The following is a 26,481-nucleotide window of genomic DNA, read 5'->3' as shown; positions in this document are numbered from 1 at the left end:
CGCCGGTGGGATCAGGCAGTCAAAAAAAAACATGTGCAGGTCCCAGAGAATAATTAACATGAAGGATGCAGAGGTCAGCAAGTGAAGTGGAAAAGGAGCTAAAAGCAGGGCATTAGAAAACAAAGGAAAGGCAAGGCAAGCTGGATATTTGGAGGACTGTTTTAGGAATATTACTGATAATAATAATAATAACACTGAATCCCAGAGACACCAGAATAACTGTAATTATGAGTGTAATTACGCACTAGAATGTGATTTCACTACTTATTACAGACAGGTATGTGTGTCTTTAATACCACAGTAAAATCAGGTGTTCTCTCTGTAGGATGGCAGAAGACAGCAGAGGAGATACCTGTACACCAACGTAACTAGCCTGGACAGGCGTAAAAAGATCTACAGGCTGAGATCGATGCAAAAAATGATCAGTTTAATTTCATTTTATTTTATTATTTTATGTTATTGTTTCTGCCTTTAATGGATAGGACAGTGTAGTGTGTGTGTGTGTGTGTGTGGGGGGGGGGGGGGGGGGGCAATGACACGCAGCAAACGGCTGCAGTCGAACCTGGGCCGCTGCAGCAATGACAGTGCCATTGTACATGGGGTGCCTGCCCTATCCACTAAGCCACTGATGCCCCAATAGTCAATTTACTTAAGACATCTGTGCACAAAAATAAAGGTGCTTGAAAGTGCAAAAATAATAATAAGTGAATAAAAAGCTTGTGGACCTTTTTGAGGCTGTCCAGCCCAGTTGCATTGGTGTGCGGGTATCTCCTCTGCCATCCTTTCTTGTTTGTCTATTGTAACGCACCAAAGACAAACTTTTTTGATGCTTTAAGTAAGCGCAGTTTCACAGCACCCCTAATACTTTGCTGGATGGTAGAAGACTCCATCTATTGATACTGTGAAGGTATGTTTGGTCAGAATGTTTGCATGTGCAGGCGGGAGCTGACACACAGGAGCAGGTGGTAATGGTCAGAAATTCAGCAGAAGCGGGCAGGAGTGGGATGAGGAAACCAGTCCTGTGCAGGGCTCTGATCCAGTGTGTAGGATTAAGAGGCATCTAGCAGTGAGGTTGCAAAACTGGACCTTCTCCTGTGTCCCAAGCGTGTGGTAGAACTACGGTGGCTGATGTGAAAATGCAAACTGAGCCGAGTGTGTGGTTTGTCCATTCTGGAAGAACAGAAACAACATGGTGGACTCTGTTGCAGAGGACCCGCTCCATATGTAGACATAACGAAAATGCAACGATTCGTATTTTCAGGTGATCATAAACAAACATAGTTATGATTATTATGTACCATTTCTGCCAAAAGATGCCCCTAAATCCTACATACTGGACCTTTAACCAAAGCTCAACCATAGTTTGCACAAAGTCATATGTGTCAGTGTTTGTTTCATACTGAGAGCCACGCCTCTCAAACAACAGCAGTGGGATATCTGGTGATGTAAGACTGCTCTGGTGTGTGTGGTCCCTCGTATAGCAACCGACAGCTTTCTATCAGATCCAGTCAATCATCTTCAGCCCTCGTGTGGTTGGGAAAATGGACACTTATCCAGGCAGAAGGTCTCTAATGGACCATCAAAACATACACTTTATTCCCCTGCAAGGCACCAAGCGGCCAATTTCTCCAGACGCTATTGCATTACATCACCGCTGCTACTGTTGCTGCTGAGACATGACAAACTGCTTGGAACAATAGAGGACAGGAGCACTGCTCTGGGACTGAGGATTATTGCCTTGAAGCAATGGTGATCATAAAACAGACCTGAGGCTATTTTGGTGGCTGCACCTCAGCATAAAAAAGCTTTCTGCTATAAAAGTGAACAAAGCACCAGAAAATGTTATGTTATGATCCCTTATTTAAAAGCACTGTGAGGAACATGGCACCCAATGCCCACAGGGTTTCTTCTCTATGTGGGTAATATGATGATAGACACAAGTGACTGCAGCCACTGAGCTCTTACATAACCTGGCCAGCTGGTGTACTGCAGCATCAGCAGTACTTAAGTCAAGACTAACATTGCACACGTAGATGTCATAAACATTCTTGAAATACCCACAGGTAATTTCATCCCAAAAGACTGTGCTCACTGAGTGTGCAGAAAAAGTCCCTCCTTGCATCATGGTGGCAGCTCTCCAGCCACAGCAGCTGTTGCGACAGACGGAAACTGGACACCGCTCGGACTGAGCACACCACAGACTTCCTGTAAACTCATGTGCAATGCCGAAGGATCACAAAGGTGTCGTAGATTATCAGATGTTTTCAACAGCTGGAGGAGAAAGACAGCCCTGGTGAGCAGGCCACACAGGGTGCAGTGGAAACGGGGGTCGATGAGTAGAGCCAGCCAGGCTGGGGTCAAAGTATCAGCTAGAGGGAGAATAAATCATTATAACACAGAACAGTTAAAATTTACCACATATATTAAACATTGTCTGAGGTTCAGACTGACAAACTGATGTGGTACCTGGCTGGAGCTCTCTGCAGACTGCAAGGCCGTCTAGCACCAGTGCAGCACTCTCCTCTGCCCACACACTCAGGCTCTGTGCCACAGCAGAGGATTCAGAGTATCTCTCAGCCATCTGCAGCAGGTAAGGCAGCACATGTGCACACATCACAGAGGGCTCTGCAAACACATTGGCCTCATCCTGCTCATACAGACTGGAACACCTGAACAGGAGAGCAGTGATAACAGTTAAGCAACACTCAATTAAGGCTGCTCTGTTTGTACAAGTGTATTGATTCAGTGAGGCAACATACCCTGTGTCTGAGGCCTCTCTCAGCACAGATCTGAGGTCCAGCTTAGGCAGGTGACACAGCAACACCTCCAGTGTGCCTGGGGTATCCCAGCATTCCTCCAGGAGCAGGTCCAGTAGGAGTGGCAGAGCCTGGTTCACCTGCATAAAGTAGACGCTCCTCTGGCTTTCTCCTTTTCTCGCATGGTGCAGCATGGAGGTGAAACAGGCTGCTTTTAACCTCACCTGCTGGCTCTGGTCCTGCAGCAAGTACAGACCCGTGTTGATCAACCTAAACCAGAAAGATTCAGCCATTTTATTCGAATCTGTTCATCAGAGTCTATAACTTGACATCATTGTATGACTGTCTTGAAATTATGGGGCGCTGAATGTAAAAATGTGATTACATTTCTATCTTATATATTTTCAATATTGGGGTGACTTCCCTCACATGCTTTTGTTAAAGTCATAAAATTTAGATAATCTGTGGAAAAAAAAAACTTTCTCTGACTGCTTGTATTGCTCCTAATGGCATTATTTGCACAGGAATGAAAAAACAACCAATCAGAGCAGAGGAGTCTCTAATACAGCTGTCAATTATGTTGATCACTGCTCCTAAACTGCAGTTACACTGTCAAACTAGGCAGCACTGATCAAATATGAATCAAGATTCTGTTACTGCAATGCCTATTTCTCTCCTCAAATGTTTTCAGAGACATATTTTAGTGTACTGTTTAGCTGTACAATGAGACAGTTTGCTCCAGGCAATGGGCAGTGCTTGGTACTCCAGTTGAGTCTTTCCAACATGGCGTCCAGGTCACAAACTTTCTCATTATACAGCTAAACAGTACACTGAAATACGTTTTTTGATAACATTTGCAGAGAGAAATAGGCAATGCAGTGTCAAAATCTTGATTCATATTTAATCAGCGCCTAGTTGACTGAGCTGTGACTGACATGCTTGACAGCCACGTAAGCCACTCCTCGGTTCTGATTGGTTGTCCTTGGTGAGCTGTGGTTGATTCTGGCAAATGCCATTAGAAGCTGTAGGAAGGGGATGAGAGGCATGATTTTTTTTTTTTTTTTACAGACTACAGGACAAAAATAAAAAAAGGCAATATAATGAGGTATGGAAGGACATTTATGATGCTCTAAAAGACTAAAAATACAAATGATAATAATATTAATAAATTTAAAAAAGACAGAAAAAAGGAAAAAAAGAGGCTGTCATGACTGGAAAGGGAACGGGGAGATCCGGTGTAGTTTACAGGACACAGAACTTATATAATGCGTGTTTGTGTAGGTGAGTGGATCAGGTGTTTATGGTGGTCGGGGGGCTGGGGAGGGGGTGAGAGGTGTTACGTGTAAAATGAACGAATGTGGTGTGAATGTACAGTACAGGCCAAAAGTTTGGACACACCTTCTCATTCAATGCGTTTTCTTTATTTTCATGACTATTTACATTGTAGATTCTCACTGAAGGCATCAAAACTATGAATGAACATGTGGAGTTATGTACTTAACAAAAAAAGGTGAAATAACTGAAAACATGTTTTATATTCCAGTTTCTTCAAAATAGCCACCCTTTGCTCTGATTACTGCTTTGCACACTCTTGGCATTCTCTCCATGAGCTTCAAGAGGTAGTCACCTGAAATGGTTTTCCAACAGTCTTGAAGGAGTTCCCAGAGGTGTTTAGCACTTGTTGGCCCCTTTGCCTTCACTCTGCGGTCCAGCTCACCCCAAACCATCTCCATTGGGTTCAGGTCCGGTGACTGTGGAGGCCAGGTCATCTGCCGCAGCACTCCATCACTCTCCTTCTTGGTCAAATAGCCCTTACACAGCCTGGAGGTGTGTTTGGGGTCATTGTCCTGTTGAAAAATAAATGATCGTCCAACTAAACGCAAACTGGATGGGATGGCATGTCGCTGCAGGATGCTGTGGTAGCCATGCTGGTTCAGTGTGCCTTCAATTTTGAATAAATCCCCAACAGTGTCACCAGCAAAACACCCCCACACCATCACACCTCCTCCTCCATGCTTCACAGTGGGAACCAGGCATGTGGAATCCATCCGTTCACCTTTTCTGCGTCTCACAAAGACACGGCGGTTGGAACCAAAGATCTCAAATTTGGACTCATCAGACCAAAGCACAGATTTCCACTGGTCTAATGTCCATTCCTTGTGTTTCTTGGCCCAAACAAATCTCTTCTGCTTGTTGCCTCTCCTTAGCAGTGGTTTCCTAGCAGCTATTTGACCATGAAGGCCTGATTGGCGCAGTCTCCTCTTAACAGTTGTTCTAGAGATGGGTCTGCTGCTAGAACTCTGTGTGGCATTCATCTGGTCTCTGATCTGAGCTGCTGTTAACTTGCGATTTCTGAGGCTGGTGACTCGGATGAACTTATCCTCAGAAGCAGAGGTGACTCTTGGTCTTCCTTTCCTGGGTCGGTCCTCATGTGTGCCAGTTTCGTTGTAGCGCTTGATGGTTTTTGCGACTCCACTTGGGGACACATTTAAAGTTTTTGCAATTTTCCGGACTGACTGACCTTCATTTCTTAAAGTAATGATGGCCACTCGTTTTTCTTTAGTTAGCTGATTGGTTCTTGCCATAATATGAATTTTAACAGTTGTCCAATAGGGCTGTGTATTAACCTGACTTCTGCACAACACAACTGATGGTCCCAACCCCATTGATAAAGCAAGAAATTCCACTAATTAACCCTGATAAGGCACACCTGTGAAGTGGAAACCATTTCAGGTGACTACCTCTTGAAGCTCATGGAGAGAATGCCAAGAGTGTGCAAAGCAGTAATCAGAGCAAAGGGTGGCTATTTTGAAGAAACTAGAATATAAAACATGTTTTCAGTTATTTCACCTTTTTTTGTTAAGTACATAACTCCACATGTGTTCATTCATAGTTTTGATGCCTTCAGTGAGAATCTACAATGTAAATAGTCATGAAAATAAAGAAAACGCATTGAATGAGAAGGTGTGTCCAAACTTTTGGCCTGTACTGTACATGTAACTTATGTCTTGTGTGTAATGTATGAAATACAATGATGTTTACCTCCACCAGTTAGTAAATTGTTTCCCATCTTATACACCAAAGTACTAAACACATGTTTGTCTGCTTATCATTATTATAATGAAATTGTACGGAAAACCTTGTGGTGGAAAGCATGAAATCAAATATTGAAATGTTAATCTAAATATCAAGTTTAAACCTAAATGTTAAATCTAATTTACCGCACGGTCCCTCAGCCTCACTCCCCACTGCTAGGACACTACTGAACCATAGCGACTGTAACAACTCTAATTCAGCCAGTGCAAACCTCATGAATTTCTGTCTTAACTGTTAAAAAAAATTGCTAAATATTCAAAATAAATCAGCTAGGAAATTGTAACCAAATTTTTTTTTCTGACACCCCATACACACCTGATCATGGTGGCATGCAGAATGCTTTGGCTCATTAGAGGAGCTGAGGCCACACACAGAGCTTCAGCACACGCCATCCTGAGCACTTCAGGAGCGTCTGGGGATCGGTGGCATTCCAACACGCTACACCAGCGCTCAAACATGGATAACTTTAAACTGATTCACACAGAGATAAGAAGAAAATCAGAGCTGCAGGGAAGTCTTCTAGTACAATGTGTGACTCTAGTGAAGTAAAAGAGGCAATAAAATATGTAAAAACCTGGAGTCTGAGCTGTGGGAAAGCAGCAGGCTGGCAGCATAAAGAGCCTGGGATAGAAACTCTGGCCCCCCTCGCTGGTCCTCCAGGTCCCTAAGCAACAAATCCAGACACTCTGGCAGAACTGGCTCCTCCAGTGGGGCCCACTGAGGAGGATGTTGGGGTAAAATAGAATCACCTCCGGCCATCGCTGCCACCAGAGCTGCGATGTAGGTCCTGCGGTACTCCAAACTGTGGCTCAACAATGCCTCCCTCAGGTTTGACTGGAGATAGAAAGCATTAGTATAGTCCTTTAATTTACTGTGCGCAATTATCAGTGTGCTTTTAAATGCCAACCAGGTTTACTCTGACTAGTCTTCAACATAACTGCATATCACACTAATGTAAAGAATGATGTTTTTTTTGCAAATATAAATAAACAACACAAGTAAAATACTTGGACCATTTCCTCAAAAAAAATAGCAACAACTTTACATTTACTATTATTATAGTAAAACTAAAATCAGATACATGAAACCAGGCTCGTCTAGTCCATCTAAATGATGTAATAAATGTAAATAAGGGCTGTAAAATGAGCATGAACAGTAGCCCCCATTCTCATCCACGGTCTATAAATATGCAGTATCACATCTGAACGAGCTTATCTCAAAGAGAGTCAGTTAAACAGGACACAGGATGTACATGGGAAGGGTGGTCTATATAATGTAACGTGTCCGAGAGTTTATCTAAATGACCTATATGAACAGCAAGTAATAAAAGCTTATAGACACACCCTTTCTTATGTCAGAGGGAGAAAAAAATCTGCAGCCAGATTTCAGATTTCATTGTATCAAAGCTTCCCCAGTTTCCTCACATTGTGCTGTTGGAGGGCGGTTATACTGAAAGCTGTTGGACAGGTTTTTAAAGAGGTTGTTTTCTTCATTCTGCAGTCTCCGGAGCAGATCATGTCTCACCTGCAACACCCTCCAGATCGCCTCTTTCAAACCGGTCTGCTGCGAGCCCCGCCCATCCACCACCCATGTAACCAATGAGAGCCTCAGATCAGGGCTTGCTGCAGAGAAGTTGTTCCAGATTTGACAGGCCCATTTCAGATCTGAACATAGGAAGTGGATGGCTTGTTGATGGAAGGATGACAACCCGATCTGCAAAGGTGACATAGATAAAGCATTAGAAAAAATATCTGCAGGGGCATCCTGGTAGCCTTGTGGTAAAAAGTACTATATAATCTCAGTCAGCTTCTTACTATGAGTGATGCATGAATGCACTACTTTCTGACAAAATTTCTACAGAGCCCCAAAAGGTCACTGCAAGATTTATTTTTCTGAATTACTTTTGCATTACTTTACTCATAAATAAAGTAATCACAGATACAATTAGAAAAGCACAATATAAAGCAACAAAAGTTCAGAAAAAAACCTTATCAGATTTTTTAAATCATGAGTTTGATGCTTTAAAACTCAGTTTATCTGTGTCATCAGGAAGTGGATGTGGTTTCATCGCATCTGACTGACAACAGAATACAACAACCACAACACGTCATCATTTGATTCAAATGTTGCTAAATCCTGATTGGTGCACAAAAATACACAACACTGCGTTTTTCAAACTAAGCTTGTCCACTTAAACCCAGTTAGAAGAGCACTGACAAAACTGCACAGACAGAAATATGTCACGTGAAATCACCTAAACTGTTCAAACGAAAAATGTGTTCATATATGAATCCATCATTTTTAGTAAAATGCTGACTAAGGGTCTTTAAGACACACAATATAAATGCGATGTCCCCCCATTCAATTCGGGTTGCTGCATGGTGTCTCCCCAGTGATGGTGCACTTCTACACTGCCATCATTAAATCCATCCTCACTTCCTCCATCACCATCTGGTACTCTGCTGCCACTGCCAAGGACAAGGGCAGACTGCAGCGCATCATTCGCTCCGCTGAGAAGGCAATGGCTGCAATCTTACATCCCTCCAGGACCTGCACGCCTCCAAGCCCCCGATGTGGACAGGAAAGATCGTGGCTGACTTCTCCCACCCCAGACACCAACTCTTTGAACCACTCCCTCTGGCAGAAGGCTGCGGTCCATCAGGACCAAAACAACAGTTTTTTTCCAACTGCAACTGGCGTCTTCACATCCATCTATGTGCCTTACATTAATGCACATCTTTGAGACTGTATGTTATACTCTTTAAGTTTTTTTCATGTTTTTATATATTTTTTTATATTCTATCCTACATTTATGTGTCTTGATTTTTGCAATACTTGTTTTTATTATTTAATTTCATTTTCACTTACTATTTGTATGTATGCACCAATACACCAAAGCAAATTTCTTGTATGTGAAAACCCACTTGGCCAAAAACTGGATTCTGATTCTGATATTCCCTGGCTATCTATGTAAACCAATAAGCAACAACATTTAAACCCCTGGCAGGTAAAGTAAATAACATTAATTATCTCATTACAATGCAGTGTTTTGCTGGGAAACCTTTGGTCTTCACATTCACGTGGATGCCACCTGACATGCTCCAACCCCCGAAACACAGTTGTAGACCAAGTTCACCCCCCTCACTCCTAGATGGCAGTGCCACACTGCTAAAACTGCTCAGGCGCCCAGTAGCTCTGTGAGTAGAGCAGGCACCCCATGTACAAAGGCACTGTCCTTGCTGCAGCAGTCATGGGATTCAATTCCAGCCCACATCCCTTTGCTACATGTCACCCCCCCTCTCTCCCCCTTTCTTACTTGGCCTGTCATATCTAATAAAGGCATAAAAAGCACCAAAAACTTCTCATGAATGCCCCGAGGAATGTGACTAAGAGCTCAAGGCATCAACATGGCCTCAAATTTCCAAGATCCCGATATGATGGCGCATCCATGGGACATGCTGGTACCCCACCTCACAACCCACAAAATTCAAAGGATCTGCCACCAATGCCCCGGTGCCAGACACCACAGGACACGCCCCTGTCTTGCGTCGATGCCTCGACAGATCTGAGCCAAGTTTTATCTAAGGAGGCCCCACTGCAGATGGGGGTACCTCTAGGATACCGGCACGTCCCACGGATGCTCAAACAGATTGGGATCTGGGGTGTTTTGAGGCCAGGTTGACGCCTTAAGTTTTTTGTCATGTTCCTCAGGCTATTCCTGAACAGTTTTTGCCGTGTGGCATACTGCATTGTCCTGCTGGGGGGTTTAATGTTTAGGCTGATCTGTGTATATTTAGTAATAAAAGGCTAAAATGTTCCCTCTATGTCCACCTTTTATACACATTAGAAGTACAAGAGCATGTGCGTCACACACCTGAAGCTCCTGTTGAGGTGTCTGGAGGTCGTGCATGAGGGTGTCACTGAGCTTTGACAGGTAGGTCTCACAGCAGAGTCTTCTTAGTGAGTCCACCACTCCGAGGTAGGCCCCTCTCACTAGTGGGCAGTGCTGAGCTTCAGTCACCAGCCACAGTGAGGCCTCCACCCTGCGCAGCACCTCACACAGGTCAGCTGAAGGGACACTGGGGACAGAAACACAGCAGGATTTCAAAGCCTGATGAATGAGAACACCAGGCATCTTAAAAGCCTCAAAGTGTGTGATGAATGAATAAACAGCCGTTTATAGTCTCACCTGACAGTGCAGAGCGCTCTCTCTAGGGTAGCTTTGATCTGCAGCAGCTGTCCGTGGAGCCGGTTGTGACAGCAGCGCTCTTGTGGACGGGGCAGTTGAGCCGTCAGTTTGATGAGGATGTTCATGTACTCTGAGGGGGGAGTCATTGCAACCAAAGCCTTCGAGGCCATCACTCTCACACTGTAAATAGGGCTGGCAGACAGCTGGAGCAAAGGAGGCAGGAAGTCCAACAAAGTTCTGGCAGAGCAAAGTCAGAGAAGACACTCACTTGGTCAAGTCATATTCAGTATGGAGATTCATACATGCACAAAACTTAGTCCTTCCCCACTGCTATGTGTGAATACAGAATACAATGATAACCAATTAGAGAAATAGCTCATTTTGGGAAATAAGTCTATTTGCATTCTTTCTGCAAGTAACAAAGTCTGCATTATACACGTTATATTTTGTTTCTTTAATCCTTGAAAAAGAAGTGCAATGCAAAAAATGTAAAAATGACAATGCAGTAGTTTACTGGGGGCGATGTGCCGGACAAATTCTTGGCCAAAAGCTACAACGTTTAGGCCTGGATAAAAACCACTGCTATAAAGAATTAAAACATTTCACCAGACTAAACTGTCTTGTGATAAATAAACAATAATCACTCTGTTGAGTCCTGGACACCAGGCTGGAGTTGGGCTAACAGGGTCAGGATGGGGAAGAGCGACGGTTGGAGGTGTAGCTTGGCCTCATTGGGTGGACCCTGGAGGTCTTGTGCTGCCCCTCTCAGCTCGCCCAGGAGGAAGGGCTGGAGTGCAGGGTAGTGGATGAAGAAAGCAAGTGGGGACATGCCGTGCTGGGCAGGGCCTCCCTCCTCACTGCTGGGCCGCTGGCCGAGCATTCGCGAACACAGAGAACCTGGAAACAGATTTTAATTACTGTAGTATCAGCACTGGTGGAATGTAACTAAGTACATTTACTAAAGAACTGTACTTCAGTACAAATTTCAGGTACTTTTACTTTACTTGAGTATTTTCTCATGACACTTTCTGTTTCTACTCCTCTACACTTCAGCGGGAAAGTCTGTACTTTTTACTCCACTACAATCATTTGATAACTTAAGTCACTAATAACTTTACAAATTGAGATTCTTGTGAACAAACCATATTAAAACATACATGAACATACATCTACATCCACGATAGTAAACTTATTATCTAATTGAATAATATCAGATTTTCTGGGTTTTGGACTGTGATCATGCAAAACATGCAATCTGAAGTTAATTTGGCTTTGGGAAATTGCAATGGGCAGTTTTTATTATTTTCTGCCATTTCATAGACTAGTGATAAACCAATTATTTGAGAAAATTACAGGCAGATTGATAAGATCTTGTCCTAATGCAATCTTTCATACCTGTATCATAAATACAGACTAAAAGTAAATGTACATGTGCCTCACTGTAAAGTTGCAGGGCAGCATTCCTCATGGCCCAGCAAGGAGAACTGAGCAGAGTGAGTGACAACATGGCTACAGCAGGAGCAAAGTGAAGGACAGCTACTCCCAGACCAGAACCGCGAACCAGGGCCTGCAGAGTGTGAACCGCACACACCTGTAAAGGGAAGAACAATTACGTAGCCACATTCGTCTTCGTGGTTTTGACCAAGATTGTCATTCTTGCTGCTGTGTCTACAAACCTGTGGCAGGTCCAGTGTTTGGTCCCAGTTGTCGGGTAGAGGGGTTCTGGCTGTCTCCAGTAAGGTTTGCATGCTGTGGGCTAACAGTGGTCTTGCTTTACTGGCCTCTTCTGCTGACACAACGCAGAGGATGAGCATAGGCAATCCTGCAGCCCGCCGGGTCACAGAGGTGGAGCGAGGTGACCGCACCACCTGCAAACCCTACAAAGAGACAGGAGAGGAAATATACCTGTGAGCCAGTAGTCCATTTATTCATGAAAAATGCATGTAAGCACCTATAACCACTCACTTGTTTCAGCATGTTGGCCGGGATATCTCTAAGCTCTGGATCATTGCTGCTCAACAGAGAGGCACAGAACTTGGTGAAGCCTGCACAGCATCCCTCTACCGCCCCCTGGTGAAGAGAAATGTTTTTCTTAAAGGAAGGAGTTGATGTGATTCAGCATTGATGCCTCTAAATAGATTCATAAAACATACCCAGTGCCGACATTTGAGAAGAATATTCTTGAACACTTTTGACGCTCTCCATAGATCGTCTTTTGTTAGGAGGCACATGCTAGGTTTGGATCCAGTGAGAATTTTCTCCACCAGAGAACCTAAAAAGATTCCTATTTCCTAACAAGAAAACATGAAAGCAAGTCATTTTGATAAAAAAAATACACATGCAGCAAATATGCTCAGCTGAAATGTCAGGTTTAAGCCACCTTCCTTCTGTTTTACCTTGAGAGAGACCCAGCAGCAGGTGAGGACGAGGCTGTGCTCCTCAGATAGAAGGACACACTCCTCTCCATCCACATCGCCTCCTCCAGATTCCTGGGCTATCAGAGAGCTGATGGCGTTACCCATGTCACAAAAAGAAGGGGGCGCATCTAAGACAGAGGAAAGCAGTTTTAATGCGTAGTATGTCTAAATAAAACTGAAGTGTGGTGTACCTCACCCCAATTTAGTATTGATTCTGTAGTTTGCTCTGTTACCCTTTTCAGTGGCACAAGCATCCTGGTCTCCATACAGGACACCCAGCAGCAGCAGAGACATATTCTCCAGCAGGACCAGCACCTTCATGGTCAGACTGTGGTCAAGTGTGTCGTAGACACTGCTGGGAGCATCAAGCAAACACCTCTGGAGGGCACTCAGAACACCTGGAACATAATTCATGACAACACTATTGTGTTTAGCAAGGTAAAATTATTGCTTTTGGCAACAGAGACTGGAGGAGAGCACAGATAAGTTTCAGATCCCTGTCGAAAAGGGCTGTCTGTTTGTGAAGTACTAAGCATATGACTGGATTATGAGACTTGGATTATACTCCATGAGTTGTGTGAGAGTTTGTAAACAGATATTTTGATATAGTTTTGCTGTTGTTAAACATGAAGAATTTTCTCCATTTTTTGATTCTTCCTGCAGCCTTGGATGCATGCGAAAAATACAATGTTTTCTTCACAAATTTAACATAACACAGGGGGAGTAACTGATGTGCAAATGATCATTTAGGGGGTGAAGTATTAATTTAAGTCTCACCATGTATGGGCTTGGTCCTGGCAGCAAGCATCATGTCAGCCTTGGCTGTCAGATAATGCTCCTCCAGCTCCTTCACCAGGAATCTGACCATGCCGGAGGCTTTGGTGTTGCTTCCACTGTTAATATTCGGCCCGAAGTCCTCAGGCTGGTCTTGTGATCTACAGAGGAATAACTGATTATTAACCTTTGTATCTAAAGCAGGTCTTACTCTGAATGAGGGCATGTAGGAGTTAAGGGCTTACTTCTGAAGGAGGACCTTCATCATCAGTGCTCCCATTTGAGCCTCCTGCACCCGAGGACTGCACAGAAGCTGTTTGGTTCGCGTGAGTAGCACTGCAGCAATGTCATCTGGAAAACTGGGTGGGAAAAACCTCAACAATAACCCAGCTGAGAGCTCCCGAATCTGTAAAAGAAAAAAAAAAAAATCTTTATCGCTTTTCTAAAAATGTTCTCCATCTCCAATCATCCATTTGAAAAATATGAAAGAAACATGATGCAGCTCTACCTCATTCGTAGAATCTTCTAAACAGCTGATGAGGACCAGCTGTTTGGTCCTGCATGTGAAATCCCACTGTCCTCTTTGTCTGGCATAGTTAATAAGAGACCCCATATTCACTGAAAAAATGATTTCACAAAGCTCATTTAAATTCCAAGCCAAATTAATATAAAACAATATAAATTTTGGCAGGAATAACACATTATAGTGATATAAAGAACAGATTAGTTTCTATGTTACTAGCCATTCTCCAGTCACTGGTTTTCCAAACTGACCTGGAGGCTGTCCCTTCTTTTTGTCTGGGCTCCAGGTGTCTGTGCAGGTCTCCAGCACGGCAGACAGCAACAGCAACGCAGTCTTCTTCCTCTGATAACTGTGCCCTGGGGCCAGATAGCTGTATGGAAGTTCACCCAACCATTCAACAAACCCTACATGGTATATGAAAAGGAAAGTATAAACATTTAAAGTGTAAAAGAAACCACAAATACAGTATGATAAATGTATATCAGTGTGTACGGGATAAAGGTAGAATATCAAACAGCAACTGTCAGTTATCTCACCTATTCCCTGCTCCAGTATATCCCCTTCTCTCTCTGAGTGGGTGTCGTCCCTTTTATTTTTGCCCTGCTGTCCTCTGACACGTGCCAAGCAGCTGTCTCTGATTCGAACCAGAAACCTCCTGACTCCAGCCTGGAAATGCTGTCGAAAAGGTGACGACTCACAGTTCAGGTTCTGAGGAATAAACACCCTCATTATCGACATCTCCTCTGTGGTCGGAACATCTTTTGTCTTTGGGCTGCAGCACAGGAGATTAAGAGCAGCGAGACGGACTTTGTCATCTGCAGATCCCAGAGCAAGCTGGAGGGTTTTGAAGGTTGAGCTCCCCTGCAGAGCCCAGGGAGAGCCTCCGGTCGTGGCTCGGTAGGAGCCTACAATGCAGGCCCAGGCGTGGAGGTGGCCGGGGGCGAATGGGTCCAGAGAGGCCAGCAGAGGGCCCACAGCAGAGGGGAAGACTTGAAAGGTGCAGGGCAGTAAGAGCGTCGAGCTGTTGTTCTGTAGGAGAGTCACATCAGACGTCAGTGCCTCATGAAGGACATGCCGCCAATGCTTTGCCCAGAGATTGGCCACTTCCAGCTCAGTGTGTGAAGAGGACTTTTGTGAGCCATCACACAGCTCTCGCCTCTGCTGCTGGATCAGACACTTGTAAAGCTCTGAGCCGCATGGTGACAGGTGATTGGTTGACAAGCACTTCAGGAGGTGAGTGGGTATTTCGGCATATTGATCCAGCACCTGATTGATGAAAGAAACGTTAAGTCATCATGAGCACTATTGACGACATTATTAACACTGTAATAACTCTTTAAGGAACAAACAAAACAGTTGTCCTCACAGACTTAACATAACACAGGGTCAGTAGTTGATACACAGACGGTCATTTGGGGGTTGAATACTCCTTTAATCCTCACCATGTCAGTACCCAGATATGGCAGCAGGGCACAAAGGCGATGATACTTGGCTTTGGTTTCCCAGGGTAGTTTGATTATACGCTGAAGTTGAGTAAAGTACAGAGTCTTCTTTGTGTCACCAAAGTGCTCACAGTCCATCTCATAGAGGTCCAGCAGGAGAGAAAAGGCACTGCGCACAAATTCTGACACACCTTCCACCTGTTAACACATGGAAAGACAGGTGTCACTGAACAATCTTGGCATATGTCTATCATTTGAGAAGCTAAATGAGGCCCACTATGGCTATTATCCTGCATTATTTGTTCGATTGCAGTACCAGAGTGACGATAATGTGACTCACTGGGCTTTCTGCATTGGTCCAGATAATGTGAATGAGGTCTTGCTGCAGGCTGCTGTCGTCAGGCAGAAGGCGATCACCGGTCATCTTCCAGATATCGGCCAGACATTCTTTAACTTTCTTCAGCCACAGTGTTAAAGCTGCAACGACATGTCATATTTGAACAGGTGATACTGCCAGTTAAGTATATACATAATCCACCTGGACGTTACTCACCTTCAAAGGCAAAGTAGAGACAATCCAGCTTCTCCCCACACAGAGCATAGACCACAGGAAACAAACCTTTCAGCAGTAAACACATCTGAAAAGAGGGAAACAATAAATTTGGTGATGAAAGCAAGCACAATGAAAATAAAATTAAAAAAAATTCACATGAGCTGAACAATTAATCTAAATATTATAGAAATCATAATATGGCAAAGTGAAATATCCAAATTGCAGGAGCTGCAATTTTTCGATCACATCATCATCATTCTTATATTTTTTCCAATGAAAATGAAATGCAAAATTCCCTAAAGCTGTGACTAATAATGCAATCAATAATAATAATTTTTTTTTTTTTTTTCATTTCACACAGTCCTTCAAGAGCTTTAACTAGACTTACCTTTGTAGCATCCCTGTGTGAACTGACCAAGATGTGAGGTCGACAGCAGGTCAGGAGGCCCCTGCTCACAGCTAGCCTGTCCACTCCGTCCCTCACTGTTGGGCAACACTGTACCTGGAGAGCACCAACACTCAGCAGCCAGGGCTCTAAGAAATAACAAGAATAACAGCACTTTATTAGGTACACCTGTTCAACTGCTCATTAGCGCAAATAGCTAATCAGCAAATCAGGTTGCAGCAACTCAGTGCATTTGGGCACGTAGACATGGTCAAGATGACCTGCTGAAGTTCAAACCAAGCATCAGAATGGGGAAGAAAGGTGATTTAAGTGACTTTGAACCCAGCATGGTTGTTGGTGCCAGACCGGCTAGTCTGAGTATTTCAGAAACTGCTGATCTACTGGGATTTCCATGCACCACCATCTCTGGGTTTACAGAGGGTGGTCTGGAAAAGAGAAAATACCCAGTGAGCAGCAGTTCTCTGGGTGAAAATGCCTTGTTGATGCCAGAGGTCAGAGGAGAATGGCCAGACTGGTTCAAGATGATAGAAAGGCAACCGTAACTGAAATAACCACTCATTAAAACCAAGGTCTGCAGAAGACCATCTCTGAACCAATATCACATAGAACCTTGAAGCAGCTACAGCAGCAGAAGACCACACCAGGTGCCACTGCTGTCAGCTAACAAACTGAGGTTACAATTCACATAGGCTCACCAAAACTGGACAATAGAAGATTGGAAAAACGTTGCCTGGTCTGATGAGTCTGGATTTCTGCTGCGACATTCAGATGGTAGGGTCAGAATTTGGTGTAAACAACATGAAAGCATGGATCCATCCTGCTTTGTATCAACGGATCAGGCTGCTGGTGGTGGTGTAATGGTGTGGGGGATATTTTCTTGGCACACTTTGGGCCCCTTAGTACCAACTGAGCATGGTTTAAACACCACAGCCTACCTGAGTATTGTTGCTGACAGTGTCGATCCCTTTATGACCACAGTGTACCCATCTTCTGATGGCTACTTCCAGCAGGATAACGCACCATGTCACAAAGCTCAAATCATCTCAAACTGGTTTCTTGAACATGACAATGAGTTCTCTGTAGCTATCATGTCAATATGGACCAAAATCTCTGAGGAATGTTTCCAGCACCTTGTTGAATCTATGCCACCAAGAATTAAGTCAGTTCTGAAGGTAAAAGGCGGTCCAACCTGGTACTAATAAGGTGTACCTAATAACGCAGCCAGTGAGTGTATATAGCTTTATGCTTATTTGAATATAGTTCAGCAGAGAAAGAAATGGAATACAACTATTAAAATCTAATTACATTTTACCCACATGGGCACATACCCGGGTCAGTTTTCAAAATCTGCTTTGCTTGTGCTGTTTGTCCAGCAGTGATGGTTGTTACCTACCTGAGTGAGTGACCTGTAGCAGACTCCAGGCAGCAGCCTCTCCTGCTCTGCTCTCTGACGCTGTGTTGATCAGCATGGCCACAGCAGTGCCTGCCAAGAGACGAGTGTCCCTGTTGCAGCACTGCAAGACAGGATGCACTGACTGAGAAGATGAAACAAAGACAACTACTGAACAAGTGACTGAACTGATGAATTGATAACAAACCTGTCCAAGTATTATGTCCATAAGAGCCTGCAGGATCTTCTGCACCGTTGGGTCCCCGTGCTCCTTGTCCCATACCAGAGGAGCCACTTCACTGGACAACAGCTGGAATATTTGCAAACACACCTGCAGAGATCACAGTTCTCAGGTCAGTGACACAGATCACACAGCAAGCCTGTGATGAATACAGTGCGCACACTGATTTCCATGTACCTTGACAGCAATGTAACACAGTGGTCCATCTCTCACTGACTCTTGTTGCAACACAACCAGATATAACTCAGACACTTTATTCAACAAAGACAGGAATGACTCTCGCCACACCTCACGACCAGCAGTGCTGTCTTCCAGGAACATACAGGCTGAAAGGGTTAAACAAACAATAAGTTGAGGAAAAACTTTCATAAGAAATCAGTGACAAGGCAATAACACATCGTCTTTAGCCTGCACCAACCTCTCTGCAGATCCTCATAAGACAACACCTGAAAAAGAAGATGAGGGAAAAGTTATCTGCGATGCTTTTATGCAAACATATGACAAACACAAGTGAAGTGAGAGCTCTGTACCTGCTCAGTTTGGACTATGGAGTGCAAACACTGATGGGTTTCTCTAAAAACCAACTGCTGGTCCACCTTTGCCAGATGTTGCAACATCTGTCAAAGAAATATGAAGTTTCAGTGAGACTGAATGATTTTGTTTTAAGCATTGCATGCTGAACAGACACAGTGTGGGGCTGACCTGGTCCACTTTGCGACAAGCAGTGGAGATGTTGACCATCTGCAGCTGCAGAGAGATGAGGAGCCTGACAAGAAGCTGGAGGTGTCTCTCCTCCAGAGCCTGAAGCTGTGCCTCTGATGTTTGTCTCAGCAGCTGGACAGCCTCCTCCAAACAGCGCTCCTTACATCTTTTAACACCACTCCTGTTCATGCGAGCATAATCATGCATCATAGTCATTCATAAATATGACAGATACTAAGTTCTCAGACATGCTCAGACTGTAAGTACCAACCTGGAGGATTCAGACAGTTTGTCAATAAAGAGCCTGAGTGTGTGGCTGACATGTTCAGCTGCTCGCTCCTCGGTGATCACACACTCCTGCAGACTTGTTATCAGCTTTTCAAACGACATTGTTTTATTAACTCCACTAAACACAGCTCAGATGTTGTCAGACACATTGGCAGCACGCTGACACGCTCATCACGTGACATAACTCTTATTCTACCAGTCTTAGACCAGTGGTCATCGCAACATTATAGCGACATGCTGCCATCTAGAGGCTGGTTGAGGGTAATTTTTTTTTTTTTTTTTTTTTTACTCCAAAATAAATCGCATCAGAAAAGACAGCACTTTCAAGGAGAAAATCTCAGTGAAGCAGGGGGTACTTTGATGAATTCATATTTCAGGTAATTAAAGTAGATCATAAAAACACAATACGATCTAGCAGCCATTCTTTGGCCCTTGCTTTAGAGGCACTGACTTCCCCAAGTCCCCCACATTTTTAAAATAATTGTTAGAGTAGATAACATGGATATATAGGCGGATAGGAGCAGTTATTTGTAAAATTCCTAAATGATATTTAATTGAATATTACAGCTTGATCTGAGACTTACAAACATGACTCAAACATGGCATGAGGATTTCTTGTCGACGCAGTCACTTTGTCTTTTTATTGCATTGTGACCTATGTCTACAAAAAGCACTGTTTAAATAAATTTTACTTACCAACTTACTTACCTGCTTACTTATTAAGGCTGTTCATTGAACTGTAGTTGCATGCATATTCCACAACCGGCCAGAAGAGTTCGCTGTTGTGTTTTTAAGTATAATTTGTTTGCCTTGTTTCCCCAGAAGAAGAACTTTTCGAGGCTGTGATTGGTTTAACACAGGTTATGCGTTGCCAGGAGACAAACAGTTTACCAATATGTCGACTATATAATCTGAAGTGACCCAAATGGCTAACGTGGTTAATATATTATTCGTTGATATTAGTGTTTTAATGTTCATTTCTTTGGCTCACACTCAAAACAATCTTGGTAAGACCTTAATATTTATCTTCATACACACAGTTAATACAGTTTTACATTAAAATAGCTAAGGCTACATTAGCAAACTTAGCTAACGCTAAAGCTCTAACCAAGAGCTAACTTAGAAGAAACCCGTGCTAACGTTGAAAGTAACGTCAGGTTGATTTATTATGAAATACTGTTATGAAGCTAAATCAGTAAACAGAAATGATACCATTATGTCTAACAGTTTTCCAGCCGTCATATATCATTGTAAATGGACCAAGGGCCACTTCACTTTTGCTCGGAAACACGTCGGACATCTCTCTGAATCTGAGGAGAGTGTCTCCATCTAATACAACAGGTAAAAGCTACAGGTATACGTTGTGTTTGGAAATATTAAGGTGCCAGAATACACCATTCTCCAATTCAGTGGATCACGTAAGAGAGAAAGATGACAAAGTAGTGATTGTGATTGTATAGTCTGTTTGGTGATAGTTTGTTTTCTTGTTTAGGAAACATTGCTTCTCCATCATGTGTATCTGAGACAACACAGTGGGTGCTCACAAAGGAGCAGGTGGGAAAGGTAAGAAGCCAGTCTTACAGTTACCATTTTGATTAGATTTACAGATCATGGCGAAATAATTATGCTTGAGTAAGAGATAGTTAGACATGGTTTAAATTAATGAAAACCTCCCACAAATAGAGATATTATTGTGCAAACATCCATTTTTCTTCATGCCTCACTTTTGTTTTATTTGGGGCCCTAGACTGCAGTTCAGGTTCAGCTGAGACTGGATAAAAGTCTGCGTCTGTGTGGTGAGAATGAGACAGACACAGACTGCTGTCCAAACCCACTGTGTGTCCTGGAGACTCTTCAAGTGTCTGCCTGTGTGGGCGGCACACCTCAGGCATCACTGCTGATCCAGGCCAAGATACACGCTCTGTTGGTTTCCGCTAATACTGGATTTGGTAAGGCTCATTAAAATGATCTCATCATAATAGGCCTTCATTCTAAGGATGCAAGAACTAAGAGAGTTCCACATTTTTTAAGTAAATATAAATATCCTATCCATTTTAGGTAATAAAACAGTCATTCCAAATCAAGTGTACCAACCACTGGGCTCTTGTCCCTGTGACCTCACGTTAAGAGCATGTGATGTACGCTGCTGCTGTGACAAGGTATTTACGTTTCTCTCATTATTACATTCTTTAACAGGAGAACAGTGCATTTTAGACAAATGTATTTCTTTCTGTATTAATCAACAATGACTTATTTATTTTCCACTGTAACAGGACTGTTCTATTGAGGATCTGAAGCTATTTGCATCCCACTGTCTACCAGGACCCTTTGGTGGACAGGTCTCCCCTGTTCCAGATTATCAGTGCTCTGTGCAATCCTCTGAAAACTCCCCAGATTGGTTTCCATTTTTATGTGTCAAGTCTCCACCTGAAAACAACCCTTACCTTGGACTATTCTACCAGGGAAACACCATGTGAGAAAATTGAATATATGTTTTGTTTTTCAATTGAGTGAGTCATTTATACATTTTTGTTTTGAATTTTCATCATTGATTTTTTTTGCCCTTAAACTTGTCTAGCACATCTAAACCTGGCCCGTCCTTCCAAATGCCTGTTTTGTCAGCTCCACAGCCAGTTAATATTTATATTCAAGGAAGTCCCATTTTAACTACAAATGACCAGTACTTCACGATCCCTCAGGTTAGTTTTGTGCATGTTGTTTTTTTATTTTTATATTTTTATTATTATATTTTGCATTGTATGTGTTGCCACAGCTTTAAAAACTAATGCCTTGTATATTTCTGTTCCATTGAAGGTACTCGGGCAGTGTGTTAACAATGCTCCTGTAGCATTTTTGAAAAATTTCAAAGTTGAGTGCGTAACTCTGCTACGCTCCTGTCCAACTGGATCTCCCTTACTTACACGACCAACAGATCTGAGGACTAGAGTGAAGAATGGACAAGGGGGTATGTTTTACCTGCTAAACATACTGTAGCAATGCTTTGGTGCATTCAGAGCTCTTTGAGCCCATGTGTCTTTGTTATTGTTATTAGTATTTTTTTTATGTATTCCAGGTGATGTTGTGGTGGATGTTACTGATGAAGTGGCCATTGACTCAAGTCAGTTTATTTCAAGCACAGATGCCTTTTCAGGTACGAAGATTGCAACATACCATTACTTACACAACCTAAATTGTAAATTAACTTTCATGTTTAAACTTGTTAATATTTCTCTGTAGATGGGGGGCTGGTATGTGAGAATGTGACCTTAGCGCTTAATTACAAAGTCTACTGGAAAGGAAATGGCATCACAAGTATCACACTCACTCGCACTGTTGGGACCATCACTTTAAATAGTAGTGGTAAGTGCCCATAAAGCTTGTTCATGATTTGACTGATCACCAGTCATAGTTGAAACATACAGTACAGGCCAAAAGTTTGGACACACCTTCTCATTCAATGTGTTTTCTTTATTTTCATGACTATTTACATTGTAGATTCTCACTGAAGGCATCAAAACTATGAATGAACACATGTGGAGTTATGTACTTAACAAAAAAAGGTGAAATAACTGAAAACATGTTTTATATTCTAGTTTCTTCAAAATAGCCACCCTTTGCTCTGATTACTGCTTTGCACACTCTTGGCATTCTCTCCATGAGCTTCAAGAGGTAGTCACCTGAAATGGTTTTCCAACAGTCTTGAAGGAGTTCCCAGAGGTTTTTAGCACTTGTTGGCCCCTTTGCCTTCACTCTGCGGTCCAGCTCACCCCAAACCATCTCGATTGGGTTCAGGTCCGGTGACTGTGGAGGCCAGGTCATCTGCCGCAGCACTCCATCACTCTCCTTCTTGGTCAAATAGCCCTTACACAGCCTGGAGGTGTGTTTGGGGTCATTGTCCTGTTGAAAAATAAATGATCGTCCAACTAAACGCAAACTGGATGGGATGGCATGTCGCTGCAGGATGCTGTGGTAGCCATGCTGGTTCAGTGTGCCTTCAATTTTGAATAAATCCCCAACAGTGTCACCAGCAAAACACCCCCACACCATCACACCTCCTCCTCCATGCTTGACAGTGGGAACCAGGCATGTGGAATCCATCCGTTCACCTTTTCTGCGTCTCACAAAGACACGGCGGTTGGAACCAAAGATCTCAAATTTGGACTCATCAGACCAAAGCACAGATTTCCACTGGTCTAATGTCCATTCCTTGTGTTTCTTGGCCCAAACAAATCTCTTCTGCTTGTTGCCTCTCCTTAGCAGTGGTTTCCTAGCAGCTATTTGACCATGAAGGCCTGATTGGCGCAGTCTCCTCTTAACAGTTGTTCTAGAGATGGGTCTGCTGCTAGAACTCTGTGTGGCATTCATCTGGTCTCTGATCTGAGCTGCTGTTAACTTGCGATTTCTGAGGCTGGTGACTCGGATGAACTTATCCTCAGAAGCAGAGGTGACTCTTGGTCTTCCTTTCCTGGGTCGGTCCTCATGTGTGCCAGTTTCGTTGTAGCGCTTGATGGTTTTTGCGACTCCACTTGGGGACACATTTAAAGTTTTTGCAATTTTCCGGACTGACTGACCTTCATTTCTTAAAGTAATGATGGCCACTTGTTTTTCTTTAGTTAGCTGATTGGTTCTTGCCATAATATGAATTTTAACAGTTGTCCAATAGGGCTGTCGGCTGTGTATTAACCTGACTTCTGCACAACACAACTGATGGTCCCAACCCCATTGATAAAGCAAGAAATTCCACTAATTAACCCTGATAAGGCACACCTGTGAAGTGGAAACCATTTCAGGTGACTACCTCTTGAAGCTCATGGAGAGAATGCCAAGAGTGTGCAAAGCAGTAATCAGAGCAAAGGGTGGCTATTTTGAAGAAACTAGAATATAAAACATGTTTTCAGTTATTTCACCTTTTTTTGTTAAGTACATAACTCCACATGTGTTCATTCATAGTTTTGATGCCTTCAGTGAGAATCTACAATGTAAATAGTCATGAAAATAAAGAAAACACATTGAATGAGAAGGTGTGTCCAAACTTTTGGCCTGTACTGTATGTTTGATGTAGTTTGGGCTCATTTCTGCTATTTTGTCTCCCAAACAGTGGCGTTAACTACAAGGTATTCTGCTGTGTTTCTAAATGGAGACGTCATGGGTGAGCCTAACTCAGGGAACCCAGGTGAGAGCAAGATGAAATACTTTGTCCTGAGAATGGTTGTGTAAGTGAACTGTTTTGTAGAAAATAGTGGGTAACATGCAAACACTTTAACTGACAGGTTATCAGGTGGGAAGGCCTGTTATTGCTGGAATTGTGGACACTTTGGACAATAATACAGGCTCAGTACAGAGGACGTCAGTCAATCTTTGGAAACCAGGTAAAACCCATTAAGTCTTGTTGTGGACCGGCTCACCCTAGCATAATAGTGAATTATGTATATTTAATTCGAAACAGTTTGACTAAAATACATAATTTTCTGATCCAACTAAAAGTGAGTGATGGACTCTGTTCCACTGCTGAGATGAAACCAGTTCTGTTTGGAGAGAATTCAACATCAGGATGTCTCCTACCCGTCAGCCAACAGAATCTGACTCAGTGTAATCTCCTGAGGTTAGTAGCTCAGCATGAGTTCATGTGTGATAATTATTTATATGTATTTGTGCTGAAGTAAAATATATTCATTTTTCTCCTCTAGAGAGACGGTTGCTTCTCTCCAGGCTGCTTTGATCACAGCTACACTTGTGGCAAAGAGTGGAAACCCAGATCCTCTAACTATGACAGACTGGGTAAACATAGGCTGTGAGTACAGTAGATGGTCCAAAGAAACACTTCAGTTTTCTTTTTGTGCAGTCCATGCATATTTATGTAATGATATCATGCTTTTGTTAAAGGTATACTCTGCAGGATTTCCTAAAGAAACAATGTATAAACTCATACAAAAGTAATCCCTCTCAATCATGAATTATGAGCCACTATAAGTGCATTGAAGTGTTTTTTCTGCCCTCTGCCTGTATTTTCTTCTTATTTTTTATTTTTTTTGTGGGTGTTTACAAACAGTAGCCAAGAATCCTGCATTATATACCTTTAATAATATTTATTTATTTTTTCCTATACTTGCATTTTAACTTTAACATTCTGCCAAATTATTTAACTTTTCCCTCCAACTAAATGTCACACACATTGTATAAATTCCAGTTGTGACTCAGAACAGCACAGCAATGGAAGACAGCATAAGTTCATGCCAAGGAGTGCCATCCCACCAGCATATCCATGTTTGGAGTCTCATCACTGGTATGGTAGAGGGCATACCTCAAAGGGAGATCCAGGCTTTGCAAGTCAGGTGTGTAATCGGGTTTAAACTTAATTCAATGCAGAGTGTAAATTGTATTCTCAATTCAGGAGGAGCTGTTGATCATTAGAAGTCACCATATGTCCTAATTCTCATTAGCATTATAAGTCATGAAAATCAAAAATCTTATTTTGTTCATTTGTAGCTACAGTCTGTCCCCCTGGACACTGGAGTGTGGGGGAGGTGATGTCTCTCCATGTGTGGACCCAATGGTGACTCAGTTGTTCCCCATCACCTCCTCAGTCACCTTTACTGACATTCCCATCAACACAGGACCACCCAAAACCAGGTAAGACTGATGAAGAGAGTTGTTAACTTGAGCCAGATAAATTACTTTATGTTTCAACTGCCTGACTGATTCTAACCAAGAGTGTGATGGTTTTTGGTCTTTTAACCCAGGTTTCAGATCAACTTCACAGAGTATGACTGTGACAGGAATGATGTGTGCTGGCCTGAGCTCGCCTTCCCCATCACCAAGTATTACAAAGGTGGGAATTTGTCTAGTTCTATGTCATCTGTCAGGTGTTTTACTTCCTCCTGAAGTGCATCATTTGGTAAACTTGAACTACAGCTGTGAAACATTTCTACAATGGATCCTGACATTGCTATTAATTACTTATTTTACATTTATTCTCCCCAGGTGAGCCGTATTCTCAGTCACTGGCTAAGGGCCTTATCTTAGTTTTCTTCTTTATCACTGCCTCGATTCTCGGGACTCCGTGGAGACAAATCCGACAGGTGTGGAAGTAGTGCTGCTCTCAAAAACTCTGAGAAAATGCTGAGAGAAAATTGTCATGAAGACACACTGATGGGGGGTAATGGGACAATGAGAGGCTAAATAAGATGATGTATTTAAATCTCACTGAAATGTAATTTTACCTTTTCCAGGATACATTGTTTACAATTTTATAGTTTTTACATGTTTGTAATATGTTTGTGGAAATGTAAATAGTTCTGTCGGTGCACAATTTTGTAATAAAAATATTTTTTATATGACTTTTTTTAGGCTCAATCCTTCAAAATACCTTTGACCAATAAATTCTTCTTTTCTTTTTTTTCTTTTTTTTAATCAAGTACCACAGGGCCCAATTCTGGGCCACTGTTTATTCAGATTTTAGATGTTACTACATGGGGTCATCATCCGCAATCACAATACTGTTTCAGTGTTATGCTGACAGCACCAAATATAACATAGTTGATGCTGCTCTCTACTTTTCTAAACCCCTGACTTCACAGTATGGATCACCCAATAACATCCAGCTGTGTTTGGTTGTAGGTATTGTCCCAAAAAACTAAGATGAAAAAAGAAAAACCTGTTTTCATTACATGGGTCTTAAAATGTTTGCCCTGGTCCTCCTTAGCA

The 26,481-nt window shown here is 42.7% G+C and overlaps 2 protein-coding genes across 3 annotated transcripts; one reads left to right on the top strand and one right to left on the bottom strand.

Annotated features, from left to right (window-relative positions):
- Nucleotides 1-1,574: 1,574 nt before the first annotated feature.
- Nucleotides 1,575-18,954, bottom strand: LOC117252089 (tRNA (32-2'-O)-methyltransferase regulator THADA). 2 transcript variants are annotated; one of them, XM_033618769.2, is made up of 31 exons: nucleotides 18,761-18,954; nucleotides 18,490-18,670; nucleotides 18,318-18,404; nucleotides 18,206-18,233; nucleotides 17,965-18,113; nucleotides 17,755-17,877; nucleotides 17,550-17,670; nucleotides 16,139-16,284; nucleotides 15,751-15,835; nucleotides 15,538-15,674; nucleotides 15,198-15,395; nucleotides 14,292-15,021; nucleotides 14,007-14,159; nucleotides 13,741-13,850; nucleotides 13,478-13,638; nucleotides 13,236-13,393; nucleotides 12,692-12,856; nucleotides 12,438-12,586; nucleotides 12,195-12,332; nucleotides 12,007-12,111; nucleotides 11,718-11,918; nucleotides 11,482-11,632; nucleotides 10,686-10,938; nucleotides 10,042-10,278; nucleotides 9,727-9,931; nucleotides 7,377-7,565; nucleotides 6,427-6,686; nucleotides 6,168-6,323; nucleotides 2,760-3,026; nucleotides 2,467-2,669; nucleotides 1,575-2,369 (listed from the first exon to the last, which is right to left on the bottom strand). In XM_033618769.2, the coding sequence occupies exons 1-31, from the start codon at nucleotides 18,877-18,879 to the stop codon at nucleotides 2,122-2,124; spliced, it is 5,613 nt and encodes a 1,870-aa protein (XP_033474660.1). In that variant the 5' UTR covers nucleotides 18,880-18,954; the 3' UTR covers nucleotides 1,575-2,121. The 2 variants fall into 2 exon arrangements, with proteins under 2 accessions (XP_033474660.1, XP_033474661.1); XM_033618770.2 differs by lacking the exons at nucleotides 1,575-2,369; nucleotides 2,467-2,669 and having other exon boundaries at nucleotides 2,832-2,995.
- Nucleotides 18,955-19,651: 697 nt separating this feature from the next.
- On the top strand, nucleotides 19,652-26,111 carry tctn2 (tectonic family member 2). The gene is made up of 18 exons (XM_033619124.2): nucleotides 19,652-19,784; nucleotides 20,005-20,118; nucleotides 20,270-20,340; nucleotides 20,525-20,726; nucleotides 20,836-20,936; nucleotides 21,051-21,250; nucleotides 21,356-21,476; nucleotides 21,592-21,742; nucleotides 21,851-21,928; nucleotides 22,015-22,137; nucleotides 23,876-23,950; nucleotides 24,048-24,146; nucleotides 24,262-24,379; nucleotides 24,465-24,568; nucleotides 24,965-25,109; nucleotides 25,264-25,407; nucleotides 25,518-25,606; nucleotides 25,759-26,111. The coding sequence occupies exons 1-18, from the start codon at nucleotides 19,703-19,705 to the stop codon at nucleotides 25,866-25,868; spliced, it is 2,127 nt and encodes a 708-aa protein (XP_033475015.2). The 5' UTR covers nucleotides 19,652-19,702; the 3' UTR covers nucleotides 25,869-26,111.
- The last annotated feature ends 370 nt before the right edge of the window (nucleotides 26,112-26,481 follow it).

Source organism: Epinephelus lanceolatus, chromosome 9 (assembly GCF_041903045.1).
Source record: "Epinephelus lanceolatus isolate andai-2023 chromosome 9, ASM4190304v1, whole genome shotgun sequence".
Lineage (NCBI taxonomy): Eukaryota > Metazoa > Chordata > Actinopteri > Perciformes > Serranidae > Epinephelus > Epinephelus lanceolatus.
The sequence above is the reverse complement of the archived record's forward strand: the minus strand, read 5'-3'. Positions and strand labels throughout refer to the sequence as shown.

Bases quoted from the DNA above. Each gene is read 5' to 3' on its own strand.
- tctn2 (XM_033619124.2), top strand. From the start codon at position 19,703: ATGGCTAACGTGGTTAATATATTATTCGTTGATATTAGTGTTTTAATG. The intron at 21,477-21,591 runs GTTAGTTTTGTG...GTTCCATTGAAG, and splicing joins AGTACTTCACGATCCCTCAG to GTACTCGGGCAGTGTGTTAA. The intron at 24,147-24,261 runs GTAAAACCCATT...TCCAACTAAAAG, and splicing joins AGTCAATCTTTGGAAACCAG to TGAGTGATGGACTCTGTTCC.
- LOC117252089 (XM_033618769.2), bottom strand. From the start codon at position 18,879: ATGTCGTTTGAAAAGCTGATAACAAGTCTGCAGGAGTGTGTGATCACC. The intron at 12,857-13,235 runs GTGAGACTTAAA...ATTATGTTCCAG, and splicing joins CAGGACCAAGCCCATACATG to GTGTTCTGAGTGCCCTCCAG. The intron at 12,587-12,691 runs GTAACAGAGCAA...CCTCTGTCTTAG, and splicing joins TGCTTGTGCCACTGAAAAGG to ATGCGCCCCCTTCTTTTTGT.